This window comes from Lytechinus pictus, chromosome 12 (genome assembly GCF_037042905.1).
Source record: "Lytechinus pictus isolate F3 Inbred chromosome 12, Lp3.0, whole genome shotgun sequence".
NCBI classification, from domain to species: Eukaryota; Metazoa; Echinodermata; class Echinoidea; order Temnopleuroida; family Toxopneustidae; genus Lytechinus; species Lytechinus pictus.
The window spans coordinates 27,241,868-27,258,680 of NC_087256.1; the positions used below are offsets into that span (position 1 = coordinate 27,241,868).

The 16,813-nt window shown below is 34.4% G+C and overlaps 1 protein-coding gene across 4 annotated transcripts in view; it reads right to left on the reverse strand.

Annotated features, from left to right (window-relative positions):
- Positions 1 to 520: 520 nt before the first annotated feature.
- LOC129272662 (uncharacterized protein ZK1073.1-like) overlaps positions 521 to 16,813 on the reverse strand; it is a 34,507-nt gene continuing 18,214 nt past the window's right edge. The window contains exons 8-13 of one of the 4 annotated variants that reach the window (XR_010295377.1): positions 14,825 to 14,912; positions 12,623 to 12,709; positions 11,218 to 11,269; positions 5,556 to 5,659; positions 1,857 to 3,100; positions 521 to 1,803 (exon numbers count right to left, since the gene is read on the reverse strand). Coding sequence is in view for 2 of the 4 variants with exons in the window: in XM_064108044.1 (XP_063964114.1) it covers positions 5,562 to 5,659; positions 11,218 to 11,269; positions 12,623 to 12,709; positions 14,825 to 14,912 (325 nt within the window). In the remaining 2 variants the exon portion in view is untranslated. Of the gene's footprint in view, positions 3,101 to 5,555; positions 5,660 to 11,217; positions 11,270 to 12,622; positions 12,710 to 14,824; positions 14,913 to 16,813 lie in introns of all 4 variants that reach the window. The other 3 variants (XR_010295376.1, XM_064108044.1, XM_064108043.1) reach the window with 3 other exon arrangements.

Genomic DNA, 16,813 nt, shown 5'->3' on the forward strand with positions numbered 1-16,813 from the left:
ATCCTCCTCCTCCTCCTCAGCATAACCCTTCTCCCCTTATCATTATCAACCTATCAGCCATTACATCAACTTTTTCAATCTGCCTGCATGACCAAATAAAACTTGATAATTAGAAAATATTGATAGACTTCCAACTTTTTTTTTTTTTTTTTTAAACAAGTGCACACCTAGTTACCAATAATGCATATAGCATTTCCATTTATTTGAAAGCATGATAAAAGAGCATTGTAGATTAAATGCCTTGCTCACGGGCATAGGTGCCGCGGCCGGGGATCGAACCCCGGACTTTTTATGTATAGCCAGGTGCCTTAGACCACTCGGCTACGGCACCATCCATTAACTTGATGTATTTGATCGATTGTAAGCATTGTCTTTGAGATTCATCTCATGCCAGATTTCATGCTGTATACATTCTCAAAATGGTTGGAACCGCTTATGTTTCAATTTAAGTGTGAGTTTTATTAAGCAGCCCATCAGACTCAACAAACAAAACAAAGAAAGAAACAAGACAAACAAGGAATTTGGAATGATGAAAATAGTCTGTAATAATTCCCAACTCAACAGAATAAAATGAACATACAAATCGGTTTCTTCATACCAGGTTTCTAAAGATTCACATCTTATTTTAGTTTGATAACATACACATAACAAATTCATCCGGACATTGTAAACTCCAGTTTGTATTCATTTCTGTTAAGTACAATTGAAAATTAAACTCTTTTGAGACATTTCATCACTGCATTTTGCACACAGATGCATACACACAATAACCTTGTGCAAACATAATGTGGCACGTGTATAACTCGTTACAACATATCTTAAAATTCTATTTAGTTGCATACCACACAATTTATTTTTGCATCTCTAATTAATGCAGATAAAGCATAAAAGCTTTGGTTAATTGTCTATAAATTCATATCTAATGTAAAAATGTATACAAGGTATTATTGTATTTGACAAGAGGCTAGAAACCCAATTTCTGAATTATTTTAAGACAAAGGAGAGAAAAAAAAAAGGGGAAAAAAATGATTGAATCAAATTTCCAGCTCACAACAAATAAAGGAAAATTATTTTATCATACAAACTGCTTCCAAACAAACTTCTAGTTTTGCTTGATAACTGTCCTTCCAGAAATCATTTATTCATCTAACCATCATTTACAACACATCACTATGGAAAATACAATCATTAAAATTCAATCTTGGAAAAGAAAAACAGTAGATAAAAACAATGGAGATTTTATAATTCCCTTTGAAGAAAAAATAAATTTGAAAAGAAAAATCAGACAAATATTTCTTTCCAAGGCAATTTGTCCAAGCTTTTAATTCATGCAGTCCAATTTCACAAGAAACAATAACGTGCCATTTTAGAGAGGCATAGTAGAATATCATGCAATGTGGGTATACTACATGTAACTCTAGAGAATTATCAATTATGCACAAATTCAAATTACTTTTCAAGCTAAAAGAGAAGTGCAAAGGTACTCTATTACATAGATTAACACCGTACAGACATTTATTTAAAGTCACTTGGATCATCTTTTAAGATGGGGATTGACAATGTAAATAGCTATAAACTTGGTAAACAAAAACACACAAAAACAGAGAAAATAAATTGATTTGATCCTATTTCAGATTAAGGGTAATTCTATTACACTTGAAGGAGAGAGTTGTGACAAGATTATAGATAAATGTAAAAAATAATATTTCAATAATAATAATACATGAATATAATGAATATTTACTTTTAACTTTATTGTATAAAGTTTAACTTTTCTTGATTTCAGATGTAGGATTTTGTAATCTATATAATTTCAAGTACGTATTCAGGTCAGATTCTTTTAAATCTTCGATAGCAATGTGGTCAGCCATACTGCAAAATTGGTATTGAAACTGGTTATTTTGGTTGCACAATACCATGAAAATACCATGTCGCTATTGAATATTAAGCGCAAGTTGTATTTATGAATCAGTGAAAAGCTATGAGGGTTCGGTTCAAATTAATTTTGACTCAACAGGTAAACAAATGCAATCAAGTTTTTAGAAGACATTGTACAAGCTCATTTTAATGTATTGATATATTCAATTTTTATTTCCTTTAAGACAATAAAAGAAAAGTTTTCTACAGACCAATGGGTTAGTTATTATATCTTTCATATTTTAAAAAAAAAATCATCAAACCCAATACTGTAAAAAGTAACTTTTTAATACAATTACTTATAACTTGATGAATTATAGAACCATACACTAATTCATGTCATTGGTTATACATCATGAAATCAATTTTCTGTGCATATTGGGAAATCACTAAATCAGAAAAGGAGAGATCTACATAACATCAAGTTTAAAATGTTTCAAAAAATGACAGGATTGTGAAAAGGCAAGTTAGATCAATGTTACATTTAACAGTGACAATTAACAGGGCAAAACAAGTGAACATTAGATATATAAATCTATATATCTTTATATAAATCTCTTCCTTTTTTTTCAAATTCTTATCTAAAGTTGGTCCATAAGGGACATAAACATGCAATAACTCTACTGATTTCAACCTGACTGAATACAATTAAAATTGTTCTCAAAACATAAACCCTTTCCTCTGCTCCTTTAAATCTGCGATGCCAACCCAAGATAGTCTTACATTATAAAACCCCAATACAACCAGAACGTGTTCATAATCATCTTTCACTTACATCACAAAACTTGAAAGAATGAACACAAACCCCAAAAACATTTTTACAAAATATAAAATGGCAAAAGATTCCCTCAAAATTGCCCTTGCAGTCTCTGCCTTTCATAAACATTTGCATTGATATTAGAACTTTGTGCTTTACATAAAAGTTGAGTAAGAAACAAAATCAAAGGTGACGATGGGTGCAAGGGCTTTAAGGTTTGATTCTTGAGCCCGAAGGGCTAATGATTGGTCGATTGGTGCTGGCGAGAGGTATGTGGGAGGGGTGTCGGAAGAGTGCGGGCAGCAGCAGCAGCTAGCGGAGATGCATCTTATTTGTTGGAAGGGTTGGCTTTGTCGTAGTCGGTCATACTCCCAGAGCGCGGCTTTACAGACATCTGGTGAAGACCTGGAATACCAACGCTGCCGACTGGAAAAGGGAGGGGAGGAAGAAGAAAAGAAGTCTTTGAATCAGTCAAGATGTCAAGGTTTGCTTCCCTTGGTTTACACGGAGAGAGTTGGAGTGTGAATGCATTCAGGGAGGGGGGGGGGGGGGAGGGGGAGCTTTATTCTCCCTTCGTTAAGACCGGGTGAGTTAGGGTGTGACTGTATTCCAGGAGGGAGATGGGTTATGGGATGGTGTTTCATTAAGCTCTTCATAAGTTACGTACGGCTTAATGCAAAACTTACCGCATGACTGGCCCATGTTCAGTCTACTACATAAGGACGTATGATTTAGCAGAATAGAATGCCAAAATGTCACTGATCCGCTCTTTTTCTTTCTTTTTTTTCTTTCTTTCTTACGTCGGTATCAATAATGCATAACGCATTTTCATCTATTAGATGCAAGATAATAGAGCAATGTAGATAAAATTGCCTTGGTCAAGGGCCATGCCAGGAATCGAACCCCGGCCTTTCATGGTATAGTCGAGTGCCTTCGACCACTTGGCCACGGCACCTCGCCTGCGTAACTTACAAACAGATTTGTGAAACATCCCACAGGGCATCTGGGAAGACATGCATTTGCATAATGGACGGACAAACTAAAACTGGAGAATTTCTTGAAAATAGATATTAACACCAAGGAGGAAATATATTGGGATAAACCATGATTATACATTAATAGAGGCGTGAGATGCACAAGAGTAGTGAAAACTAGTCGAGTGCAGGAAGAAGTGTAGATGATTTACAACTAAATGCAAAGACCAATAGATTGTGCAAAGGCACAGGGGGCGGGGACCCTACTCCTCGATAAACACATTTTCAAATCTAACAATATTTATGTCAATATCAGGTAATAAGAGAAACATCTGAGGACCGCATAAGCAAAGGTATTGAGGATTTACATCTAAGCAAGTATTTGTGTCAAACTTTTCAGCAAGGATAAATAATTTGTGATGAAACTGTGAATAATATTTGCACAATGCTTCATACTCAGAAAATACAATTGCATCCAAAAATGACATTTATTGAAGAAAATCATAAGAAAAATCAACTCATGGATTAGGGACATGTCGATCCTGACCAAATGTATTATGAAGCAGTAGCAAGGAGATGTTAGACATCTTTAGAATAATACATTTAGAGGCAATTTTTTCTTTCTTTTCTATTTAAAGTAAATATCTTTAGATGAAAAAAATTAGGATAATTTTAAATTCTATAATGAATTACATTCAAAATATCTGATAAATAATTGTTTTTTTATTAGTATCCAATATTTTACTGAAAATTGTGTAACTAAAATATTAAAGAAAAATTGATAAAAGACAATAAGATTAATGGAGTTTGGATTAAAGCAGATTAACCAAGGTGTTAAGCCTAGACTATGGGGGGGGGGGGGGGGAAGGTGTCTGGCCTAGACCAGAGGGTGGGGGGCAAGTGGTGTTTGGCCTAGACGAAGACGGGGGGGGGGGGAGATGTTTTGCCTAGACTAGAGGACACAAGTACAGCAGATAAGATAAAGGCATTGAAAAGGAAAAGCTTAGTGAATTATATTTTTTACTTGAATATACTGATCACAAGCAAAGGACAATAGGAAATCAAGTGAAACTGTATTGTACAGTCAAAGTTTTACGCACATGTTTGATATGTATTTCATATGAAAATAATTATAAAACATTGAATGATCCAATCAAACAAAAGAATTTAATGAAGATGAATGACATGTAAAAGGTGAATTAAAGATGAGTCTCTATGTAATCTTTTTAAAGGGAAGATGAGAGACAGATGACAAGGGAGTTGAGGGTTAACACAACAAAAATGAATAGAACAAAACATGTAAGCATTATGCCAGCTTAATTGGAACATAAAATGAAAATATAAGAGTAAGGTCAAGTGTGTTTATTTCATATTTTGGGCACAATGTGTCTATTTCTATCCATAATCATTTTTTTAAATTCTGTTTTGCAATGGGGATGGTCATTTCGTGTTACTCTTCTTTCAATTTCAGATTTGCTAACATGAGTATCAAAATACTATCCATCGATCATGGTGAATTTACTGATTAATGAAATATGGTCTTCACTGTGGAATAAAATATAGAGACAGTTGAAAAATGATAGCAACTGTCACTGGCGTACAGATGGGGGGCTTTCGGCCATGGACCCCTTCCCCCCCCCCAAAAAAAAAAAAAAAAAAAAAAAAACGAAAGAAAAGGGAAAGGGTGAAATCTGACATTATGATCCGAATATTATGTCAAAAACCACCACAATATTACATTTTTGTATTGAAAAGTTAAAAAAAGATATTATTTTTTTTCCCATATGCCAGGTCTGGCTCATTTCAATATAATGGAGTCTTGGCAAAAACAAAGGAAAAATAGGAAAACATGAAAAAATCAAACAAACCCCTATTCAGTCATTTATTATTATTTTTTGTTTTCTAACATTTCTCTAAATGCCATGGTCAAAGCTCGTTTGTCTTCGTGGCACTTTGGATGTTTGCCCCAGAGAGGCACTCCGACCAAGTCTTGATAGAGGAATTGAGGACACTGTTGCCATGGCGATAGATACCAAGGTGGATTACCAATGGTTTTATAAGAATGATGGTGGTGCATAATTACGGTGTTGTTGAGGAGGATGGAGATGATAAGGTTGGAGATGATTATGTGTACGATGATGGTGATGATAATGATGATGATGATGCAGATGATGAAAATAATGATGAGGAGGAGACATTTACAATGGTGATGTCAGAAAATGAAAGAAAAAACATGATGTTAATGATAAAAGGAATAACAGAATTATAATGAAAGTCAAATGAATCAGAAATAGCATGACGACATGATGAATAATGATTATAAAGGTCAACAACCATGAAGACAATGGTAATGATCAAAATATAACATAATTGGGTAATAATGAATTTGATAATTAAAAATAAAAAAATTGATAATATGATATAAACATTTTTGTATGGCAAAAAACAAAAACAAACAACAGTCATTATTGAAAACAAATCGGGAGATTTTGAAAAAGTTGCTCAATTTATCAATAAGAGAAGTGAGAAATTTACAAAAATAGCAAGCAAAAAAAATCATAAATAAAATAAAAATGTGTAATCAAATATGACATTGATAAAAAGCATGATAAAAATGTGGCAAATGAAAGATTTCATCATTCATGAAACAGATTCAATAGTCACATTTTATTGTGGAAACATTATTCGAAAGGTGGATGTACAAATAGCACAAATAAAATTTTAAAGCAATGTATGTGCATTTTTATACAAACATAATGGTGATGATTGCAATAATAATATATTCAGGCAAAGTTTCAAACAATATTTATGAGTAATAATGAATCATGATGAATAAATTATAATAAATATAGAATGACATGAAAATTAATAATTAAATATTTTGATGAGGATACATGTATGATGGTGATGTAATTGGAAATGTCAAAAAAAGGAGAAAAAATGGTGGTCACAGATTACATGCATACACAAAAAAAGAGACAGAATTTTTAGCCAGGGAGGAAGAGTGATGTTGAGAGCACACAGGTCACAGCAAATAAGAATATCAAAGATTGACACACACATATAACAATGTATAATCATGCAATACATTGTTGAGTTATTTTAAAACAAAACAAACACAGAGACAGGACAAACGGAAGATGAAATGAATAAACATTGATTAAACCCAAGTTAAGAAGATAGAGACGTAGAGCCAACCACCAGAGGGTAAATGTCAGCGATTTAATGAGAAAAAATAAAGAGAGAGAGAGAGAAAAACAGAGGTTGTCAAAGAATGGATTCAAATCAAAAGGGGGTTAAAAAAAAACAACCTCAGCAAAGGATTGCAGATTGTAATACTACAGAGGATTAGAAATGAGATATTAGCGATTCATGACATGTATGCTATATCTATGCAAATAATTGTCCACAAAAAAAAGTCAACCCAACTTCAAGATCCCAAATTTTAATGATCAATTCAAATTGCCTATCAAATAATAATAATGCAAATAATTGTCCACAAAAAAGATTCAACCCAACTTCAAGATCCAAAATTTTGATGATCAATTTAAATTGCCTACAACAGAGTTAATATCAATTGGAATTGTGAGAAAATAACATATAACATATGAATGAAGTTATAAATAAATGAAAAACTAATTATCTCTAAATGTTACGATGCACCAAAATGCTAAATAAGTTGTCAAATTGAAATATACATGTGGAGGAATGTGATATGATATGCAATAAGTGAAGATGGGTTAAGTTAATATTACACGAAAGTCACAATTTTAATCTAAACTTTCACTGTTGTGGAAATTTAAAAAAAAGTATCTCAAAACAATTAATTTATGAATGTATTCCAACTGATGCACAATGAATAATTTTAATGATTTGTTATTCTTATACTTCATATCTTTTCTCTCTCAATTGGGATAACAAAGACACATCGTAACTTCATATATCAGGCCTTATTACCCCATACAGCTTTGATTCACGACACATTGAATATCAAATAAAGAATAGCATTTGGGAGAAGAATTGCTATTATACCATAGGTAAGGAATTAGATTTCAAATCAAATGATTCACTGGGCTCTGAAGTGCTAGTTCTTCTTTAGTTTCTTCCAGTATATATCAATTAACAACAAAAAATTCTTTCTAAATGGAGCAAACATTGTGGGATATGATATTTACATGTAGATTACTACAATGGATGTCATAATTTGATTCATTTGAATTTTCACTGAGAGATGGGAGAAAAGTTTAAGTTTTCTTTCAATGTAAGCTTAGCTTTACTTCAAATGCAAACGATTTGCATTAAACAGGGGTGTGAGTGGTCACAAATAAAAAGATCTGAAAAAAGCTGAAGAGTGTTGAAAAAGCCTGAAATAGAAAGAGCTCCCATACTTTTTGTAGAGGAAGGCCAAAAATAAGCTGAAATTAAGCTGAAAATCAAAACAAAAAAAACTGAAATCAGATAAAAATCTGAACACTCACACCCCTGATTAAAGTTGCTCATATTTACAAAGCCCCCCTTCATGAAATAATTTAGAAAAGAGGTTATGACCAATGTTAGTACACAAGGGGGAAGAAAAAGCATTTGGGCTTGGGACAGGGGCCAATAATAAATACAGAACGCTACAGAAGCTGGATGTTAGAAGCTTACTAAGAAAAGGGGGCATCTAATATTGCAAGGTCACATAATTTGCGGGTTAGTTACGATTTTAGAGGAAATATCAAACTGATTCGCATTTTTTACCTATTCTATCATGACTTTCATGATATAACCTATAAAATTTCTATACAGTGGAACATGTCAAAAGACTTTTCCATAAAAGGCCACTCCATTAACAATGACTTGGAAACATTCTCAAAATCGTTACACAGAAAAGGTCCTCAAAATCAGATGTGATATATGAGAATGTCTTAAAGTTTCGCTTAATTTATGAGGGAACTGATGATCAATTCAAATTTAGTTCATCATAGAGCTGCCAATATGCAGTCTGCAGTTCATAATATTCATCATATTCACATTTTTTAATTTCATTTTCATATACAACATGCATCAGGTTGTTCATATCTCACTCAATGCAGATTCAACCCCCTCAGAGTAAAGGGTGGCTAATCCTCCCCCCCCCTATAAAGTTATTAAGTAAGAGAACAAGTTTTGATCCCTGGCTACTACTACTAATTTTCGACTCGGAGCCAGTTTTAGAGACCAACTATGGTGACTTTGCCATTACACTATGGAAACAAGGGCCTGAATTCACAAAGGTGGTGTTTAAAACCACTGGTTGATTCCATGGTTTATGCAGGTTTCATGTATAAATTACGCTTATTTACCACGTCTATTAAAAAAAATGTCTAATGCTGATGAGCGCTTTTGTCAGTGCGCGAAATTGACGCCTGTTGCCGTGGTTATCCAAGCTATTTAATTAATGAGTCCACTCTTCAAACAGTGGACTCATGAATAAAATAGCGTACTTAACCATGGCAACAGGCGTCAATTTCGCGCACTGTGACAAAAGCGCGAATCAGCATTGGACATTTTTTAATAGACGCGGTAAATAAGCGTAATTTATACAGGAAATCTGCATAAACCATGGGTTCAATCGATGGTTTAAAAAACCACCTTTGTGAATTCGGGCCCTGAAATTGATTTGCTGCTGAGCCCGTTACCATTGTTAGTTGCCACAATAGGAAACGTTACAACAGTTGAAATTTTCTTTGCAATAGGCCCTAGGAGCAGATAAGTTTCATTTCTACAATTTTATGTACATATCACAATTTTGCTCAATTACAAATTCACCCCCCCCCCCTTAAAAAAAAAAAAGAATAGGTCACTCTGAACTGTAAAGTAAAGACAAACAAAGTTAACTTTACAAAAACAAAAAATGCTGTGATTTTAAGAAAAAAAAAAGGGATCTATAGGCCGAAATTCACAAAGGTAGTTTATATACCCTGTATTGAAATAACCATTAAATAAGCTCATTGCTCATAAACACACCTGAAGAAAACATAAATGCCCCAGATTGATGTGCACGCATGGTTAAAATACCTACGTTTGGAGGTTTAAACCTTGTTAATCGGAGAAAAAAGGTGGTTTTTAAAACCATCGGTTGAACCCATGGTTTATGCAGTATTCCTGTATAAATTACGCTTATTTCCCGCGTATATTAAAAAATGTCCAATGCTGATGAGCGCTTTTGTCACAGTGGACGAAATTGACGCCTGTTACCATGGTTAAATACGCTATTTTATGCATGAATCCACTGTTTGAAGAGTGGACTCATTAATGCAATACAGTGGACTCATGAATAAAATAGCGTGGATAACCACGGCAACATGGGCGTCATGGGTTCAACCGATGGTTTTCAAAACCAGGTGGTTTAGAATCAGTAGTCTTAACCATTCATGCATTAATCATGCTTAACCCTAACTAGGCCGGGCTTTTTTGGCTGTTCTGTGGCCGGGGGGGGGGTTGATTCAACCCCCCCCTGAGATCTCAGCCGCCGATCGCGCGAGCGCCGCAAAAATTTGCACGCTGGTAGTGTGCGATGTAATCTACAAGGCTGTATGGTAAAATTTTCCAAAATAATGAGATTTCATTTTATATGAATTAATTATGCTAATTTATGCATAAATCATACTTTTTGCTCTAATTCACTAAATAAAGCTCCTAGAATGCTAATTTTTGGTAAAAATATTCTTTGTAGTATTCTTAACAATGGCAATTGAAAAAAACTTCGGTTTGGAAATCAATTTCCTATGTATTTTATTGTTTTATGAATTTCTTATGTATTTCTTTGTTTTTCAACCTTTTGTTTTTCTTTGTTTTTTTCACCAGATTTATTGCACAACTTTTTTGAAGCATAATTATGCTAAAATCAATTGCTTTCAGCTGTATAAAGTAAAAATAATCATATCTTTATGAATAAGATGAGAAAACTTAATTTGCATTGACTTTGTACACTAAATCACGTTTTGGAACAATTTTTGGTCTGACATGCACTTACAAAATGTTGCGTAATTTCGGAACCGCGTACCCGGGGGTCTTAAATTTGGTCTCAAAAGATGCGTGAGACTTAAAAGTATAAACTCTGTGAGTGGCGCGGTCAAAAAATTTCGCGCGGCGGAATGATCGCAGAAAATGTTGAGGGGGGGTTGATTCAACCCCCCCCCCCCGGCCATTTTAGGGTTAAACCAGTGGGTACAATGAGAAAGAGCACTGTAATGAATGTAGGCTTTTGTCACACAATGCTAGATTCATGCTTGTTACCAAGGTTACAGATGATGAATGAGCCTGGCATGTTCTGAATCAATGTGTACACTGTTTATGTAACACTGTTTATGTAAATCAAACAGTTCGCTCACTAATGCCGCATGAATTGTTAAAAGCGTGAATTTCGTACCATATCATAAAAGCATGCATTCATCATTGTACTATCTCTCAATATGCATCCTAAATTAGGTTTATATAATGCATGAAAATGAACACCACGGTTTCAAACCACCGATTGAAAATCATGTCCAGGACTTCATGAAAGATTTCCCTTCCCATATCATGCACCCTGTTGGCAATACTTACTGATGCCTACGCCTTGTAAGAACAACTGAAGAGATTCCGCCAGGCGGTCAGGCTACAGGGTAGAAAAGGAGAGCAAAATTATTATTCCAAATCACTGAGAGCGAAACAAATGGCGATGTACACTAAAATATTCTGCATTTATATAGCGATCATCAGATCTGGGGAATGCGTTTCATCAACATTTTTCATTCGTCGAGTAGTCAGAGCTGACAACTTTCTTTGTGTTCGTTAGCTAAGAGGCAAGAACATTCATATGTCGCTATGGAACTGTCGGGTTGAAGAGACTTTGTTGGATAATAATCTGACAATTCCTTTCATGAAACGCTCCCCTAAATGACATCTCTAAGCACTTTTACATATACTTAGTCATCGCATACTGGCTTGCCGGAATACAATGTCTGAATAATCACTGTAGACTTCTGGGCTCCGTAACACAAAGATTAGCGATCAATCGCTAAATGAACTGACCAATCTAGATGAAGTTTACACGCAAATTTTGCGCAAAATACTGATCAGAAACCAAACAGAAGTGTTCTTTCATATTTGCAATTCATCGCATACCTTTGTGTTACGGAGCCCTGGAGAGCATTCTATTAATGAGCACTCAAGTCACTAAACATTACTGAGCTAACAACATTGATGTCTTCATGCTTGGGAGCACCTGGGTTGAGAGTACCAAATTGTTGATTGATGTCTTTCAACAGGATGCCAATGCAGCAGTGAGATTTGAACATGACACCCCAACATTTCCAATTAAATAAACAAAAAATTAAAAATAATCAAATTTTAAATATGCTGACAAAGGATTCAAAGCTTTGAATAGGGTTGATGCAGAATAGGACTTTCCTTTACTTCCAATGGCATCTCTTACTAGTATCAAGATCATCAACTGAACAACTCTTTCAAGTACCTAGACTAAGAACTAAGGCGCATGGCGAAAGGTCCTTCTCCTACAGTGCCCCAACCCTTTGGAATTCCCTCCCCAGTACTCTCCGATCATAAAATACTCCTGGACTTTTCAAATCCCAACTTAAAACATTTCTCTTTCATGAATCATTCAAATAGACCTTTCCCTATACTTATGCCATATGTAATTGATTAATGTTGATGTTGTTTAAGTGTTATTCTAAGTAATTCCTTATATTGTATAATTTTATTTCTGTCAAGTGCATTGAGAGTCCTTTCAGGTCTGAAATGCACTATTTAAGAACTGCATTATCATTAGTAGTAGTAGTCGTCATGGCCAAGTTTTCAAAAACAGAATTTTGTAGACTATCATTCATAACACTCATTGATAAGATAATACATGACAAGCCTGTTTGACAAAATTATCAACATGTTAACATAACATAGCTGAATCCCCCTTCTCTCTCTTCCTTTGTCAGAAAGAGGAGAATAAACTTACATTTTCCTCCTTGATATCGCCTCCGACATCATTGGGAATCAAGAAACTGGAGTTCTTCTTCGATGGAAGGCTCTCATAGATTTTTTCCTGATCAAGAATAAACAAAAAGAAAAGAAAAATTCAGTCAAATATACAAGCTACATTCCTCAATTCACTTTTATTCATACAACCCAACCCTGAACATGGCAAATACAACAGAATAAGATATTCACGAAGATAAAAAAAAATGAAAATTAGAGATGGCTTGGAGTCTCTGGAAAAAAGTAATGCTTATAATAAGGGGTCTTCACAGTGATAAATGAATACATATATGTCGTAAATTAAAATACAAAGAATGGTAATGAGCAATGTTTTAGAAATAAAATCATGTCAAGATATTTAAAAAAAAAAAAAAATCATCATTTAATTGAGGTTATCTTTGAACATCTTTTACTAGGTCATAATTCAGTTTACTCTCTCTTGCTCCTCATATATATTTGCAAAACACCCTATACAAGGATGCCTTCATATTCTCTGTTGCTCCACACATGAAATGAGAGATCATCATTTAAGCAATACAGCTAAAGAATTCTGGAATCCTCTCGATGTATGTTGATATTTTTTCCCAACAGAAACATTGTAATATCACCACCAAAAGCCTATTCGTTCTTCTCATTACGTCCTTGGGAATACTGGCACCCCAAATGCACTTTATCCACAGGAATTATGCTTCTTTTTTTTTTTGAGGGTATGTTGTGTTTTTCTTAAACGCCACATGTGGCACATGGTTTACTTAATTAGCCACTTTTCTGTCACTTGATCTTACCTCGAGGCGTGTGAATATTTAGAATAATATGGTAAAATGGAAATAAGAAAGTTGTAGAATTTTGCAAAACTGACGAACATTCTCATCCCTACAGGCATTGATATAAAGGTAGTTTAAGATATGAATTAGAGTGCAAATTTAAGCCACAGGCAAGTTTTGAGAAGTATGAAAATGCTTTTGAAAATTTTTGAATAAATCATTAAAATATATCCAGCGGGGGCGCCGAGGACTAGAGGCTCAACTCACACCAGTGATGATGATAATAATAAAACCGTCATGACGTGATTCAGTTTGAGGTGTGAATCTGATTCAGCTACTGTATAAACCTTTCAGGCTGTAAAGAAAGGTAACACCTTGGCAAAATGCAGGAAAGGGAGATATATATAGGTACTTGTTGAAGAGGGTGACGTTAGGTTACATCAGCTTCTTCAAAATCTTGTTGCATTGAACAATTTGTGTGATTAATCAATTTTGAAATTAACAATAAGGCGTGCATTCGTCACAAACGTAGCCGGTAAATTGCAGATTAGTCTACACTTGGTTTATCTCACACTTTCTAAATTCCTTACTTTGTGTACGACCATTTTGTCTTCTAACCATTTCGTCTAATTGCCATTTAATAGCCTATTTACCATTTTGTCTATGTTAGGCTATACCCATTTCACCTTCATATCAACTCAGTCTAACACCAGTCAGTCTATATGGTTAGATGAATACTTTAGGAACACAATTTTTATTTGACAAATTGAAAATAAAATAATAATTAGACACAGTGTAAATTAGACCAACCGGGCAGAAGACTAAATGAAAATTGGACCAAGTGGGCATTAAAACAAATGTAATGAATTAGATCGAATTGATAGTAGACCAAATGGGTTTAGCCCACCTGAGAGGTAGACCAAGTGAACATGTTGAACATGCTCAACCACACTTATGCCATTTGCAACGGAAAGGTGTTTTGAAATGTCATATCCAACTCAATGACTCCTTCACTAAATAAGATGTTATCTTTATCATTTTATTATTCATATTTCACTTTTGATAATTTGGAGTGTGCATTATTCAACCCACACAAATTACACCTCAGATAATTGAAAATAACATTTATCACGATTTACACAATCGTATTTGGCTACAAGGGATAATAATTTGAACTAGTTTTGTCTATTTTCACATTTTTCTTACTGTTTCACAGACTAACACCAGAAAGTGACAAGCTAAAACTTTAAAAAGTATGACCATTAATAAACACTCATTCTTTAAAAACAATATCCGTTACGAACCCAAAATATCTTAAGTTGAATTTACATTTTCACACGCATATATTAGTAGGAATTTGCATACATAAGCAAAGACATTTGCATGATATTTGCATAGATGCACAGCAGTGTACATACCACTTCATGAGCATGAGGGGATTTCTTTCCAGTCACTAGAAGGAGGGGCAGGCTGAAATCCTTTAGATGATGGTTGATATCTGTTCGACTGCAGGAAAATATGATGGAGAAAAAAATTGTTTTTATTGCAATATTGTAGCCACTCTAGCATACATGTATCAAGGAAATAGGTCAGTATACGATCAATACTTGGGTTAATAAGTAGAGCAGTTACTAGGTATTGTTTGGTTTATTATCTTTGTATTCAATGTCATCATATTGCCATTGCAAAATAATGCATGATGAACACGTCACAACCAACACGAGTACCTCAACAATAATTGCTAATCCAGACCTCCCAATCATTTTGCTAACGAGGGATCTCAAAATATATTTTTATATTCCAAATCATTATTATATACACATATGATTCAATTCAATCTTCATCTTCAAATATACAAATATTTCCGGGTCATTCATAACTAATAAAAAAAAATGATACAGGAACCGGACTACTTAGTCAGCGGAGAAATAAATAAGTAATATGTTTTCTATACTTTGTGAGGTATCTACAACGGCTCAAGAAGAAACTGAAGTGTCCTTGAAATGACAAAACTTAGAGAAAAGGTTTACACTCCAATGACATTTGCTTTTGGTCGCAAATATCTAGATAATCAAAAACGCTTGTCACAAAGCTGTTAAAACCTTGCATCTCACACTTTGTCAAACATAGGGCAGCTTATTAGATGCTTTATTTTAAAAACATAGCAATGGTGGTAACCTCATTTTCTCTGAAAGCAGTCTAATTCCTACAGACAACTCTTTCTAGACAATAAACAATTGTTTCTAACTCTGAAATCAAGCTTATTCTGAGCTATCCTAATTTTTTTTCATTCTGAGATATAAGGTTTTATCAGCCCAGAGACAAAATACTAAAACCATGACAGATGAACAGCATGCAGCAACCCTTCTACAAGGACACGTTTACCTTCTTCTGAGGCACCATTTAATTATTTTCTAGTGATATAATCTACAGGTCTTTTTCATTACCCACATCGTCTTCATAAATTTTTCCCATCCTTTCTCATGAATTATCGATGCCCTCTCACCCTCTTATCATTGGGGCATATACACTCGGTAGATCAAACTCACACTCATGCTTGCTGCTAACTTGCATTCCCTAGCTGTGAACAAGGTCAATCCACACCAGCCCAAAGTATTCTAATCTACTCATTTAAAAACTCTTTACATATTTCAACATACACTTTATCTTAGAAAATGCCAGATACATGACCAGAGCGAAAGCAGGAAAAAAAAAAACAATTAAAAGTATTTCATGAATTGCAAGATTTTTATCAGGAATATATTTTGAGTCTTTATCAGGAATATATTTCCAAGGTTGCTGGATTTTTTTTTGTCAAAGCATATAGTGCAAGTGTATTTGATATGAGGCGAATAAATGTACATCCTGGAAAACATTTAATATGGTAAGATCATAGATTAATAACTAAACAAATTTTGAGCCAGTATGGATAGTCCCTACCCATTCATGGTAGAGATGTCATAATACAGTCAGATCATAACTAAACAAATTTTGAGCCAGTTTTAACACCCCACCCAAATTCCTGGAAAAAATGTCATCCAGTCAGACCATAGATGGACCACTTAACAAATTTGGAGCCAGTATGAACACCACCACTCCCCCCCCCCCCTCCATGCTTCCCCCTCCTGGGAAAGATTTCATACATCCAGCTTCTAATGAGTGAATAATTGAGGAATGGCTGAATAAGTGATGTCCTGAATGCGAGAAATCTCACAACCTTTGCATGCATCCCCCAAGTGAACGCTTTGTCGCTATCATGTCTATCCAAGGACCCAAACAGATTCATCATATACTTAGTCTAATACCAAGACACAATTACTGGCCCTGAATTTTTGGTTTTCAAATGATGGTTTATGCCGATTTCACATATGACTGAGTGTGATACATCAGTTATCGGTCACTTCATG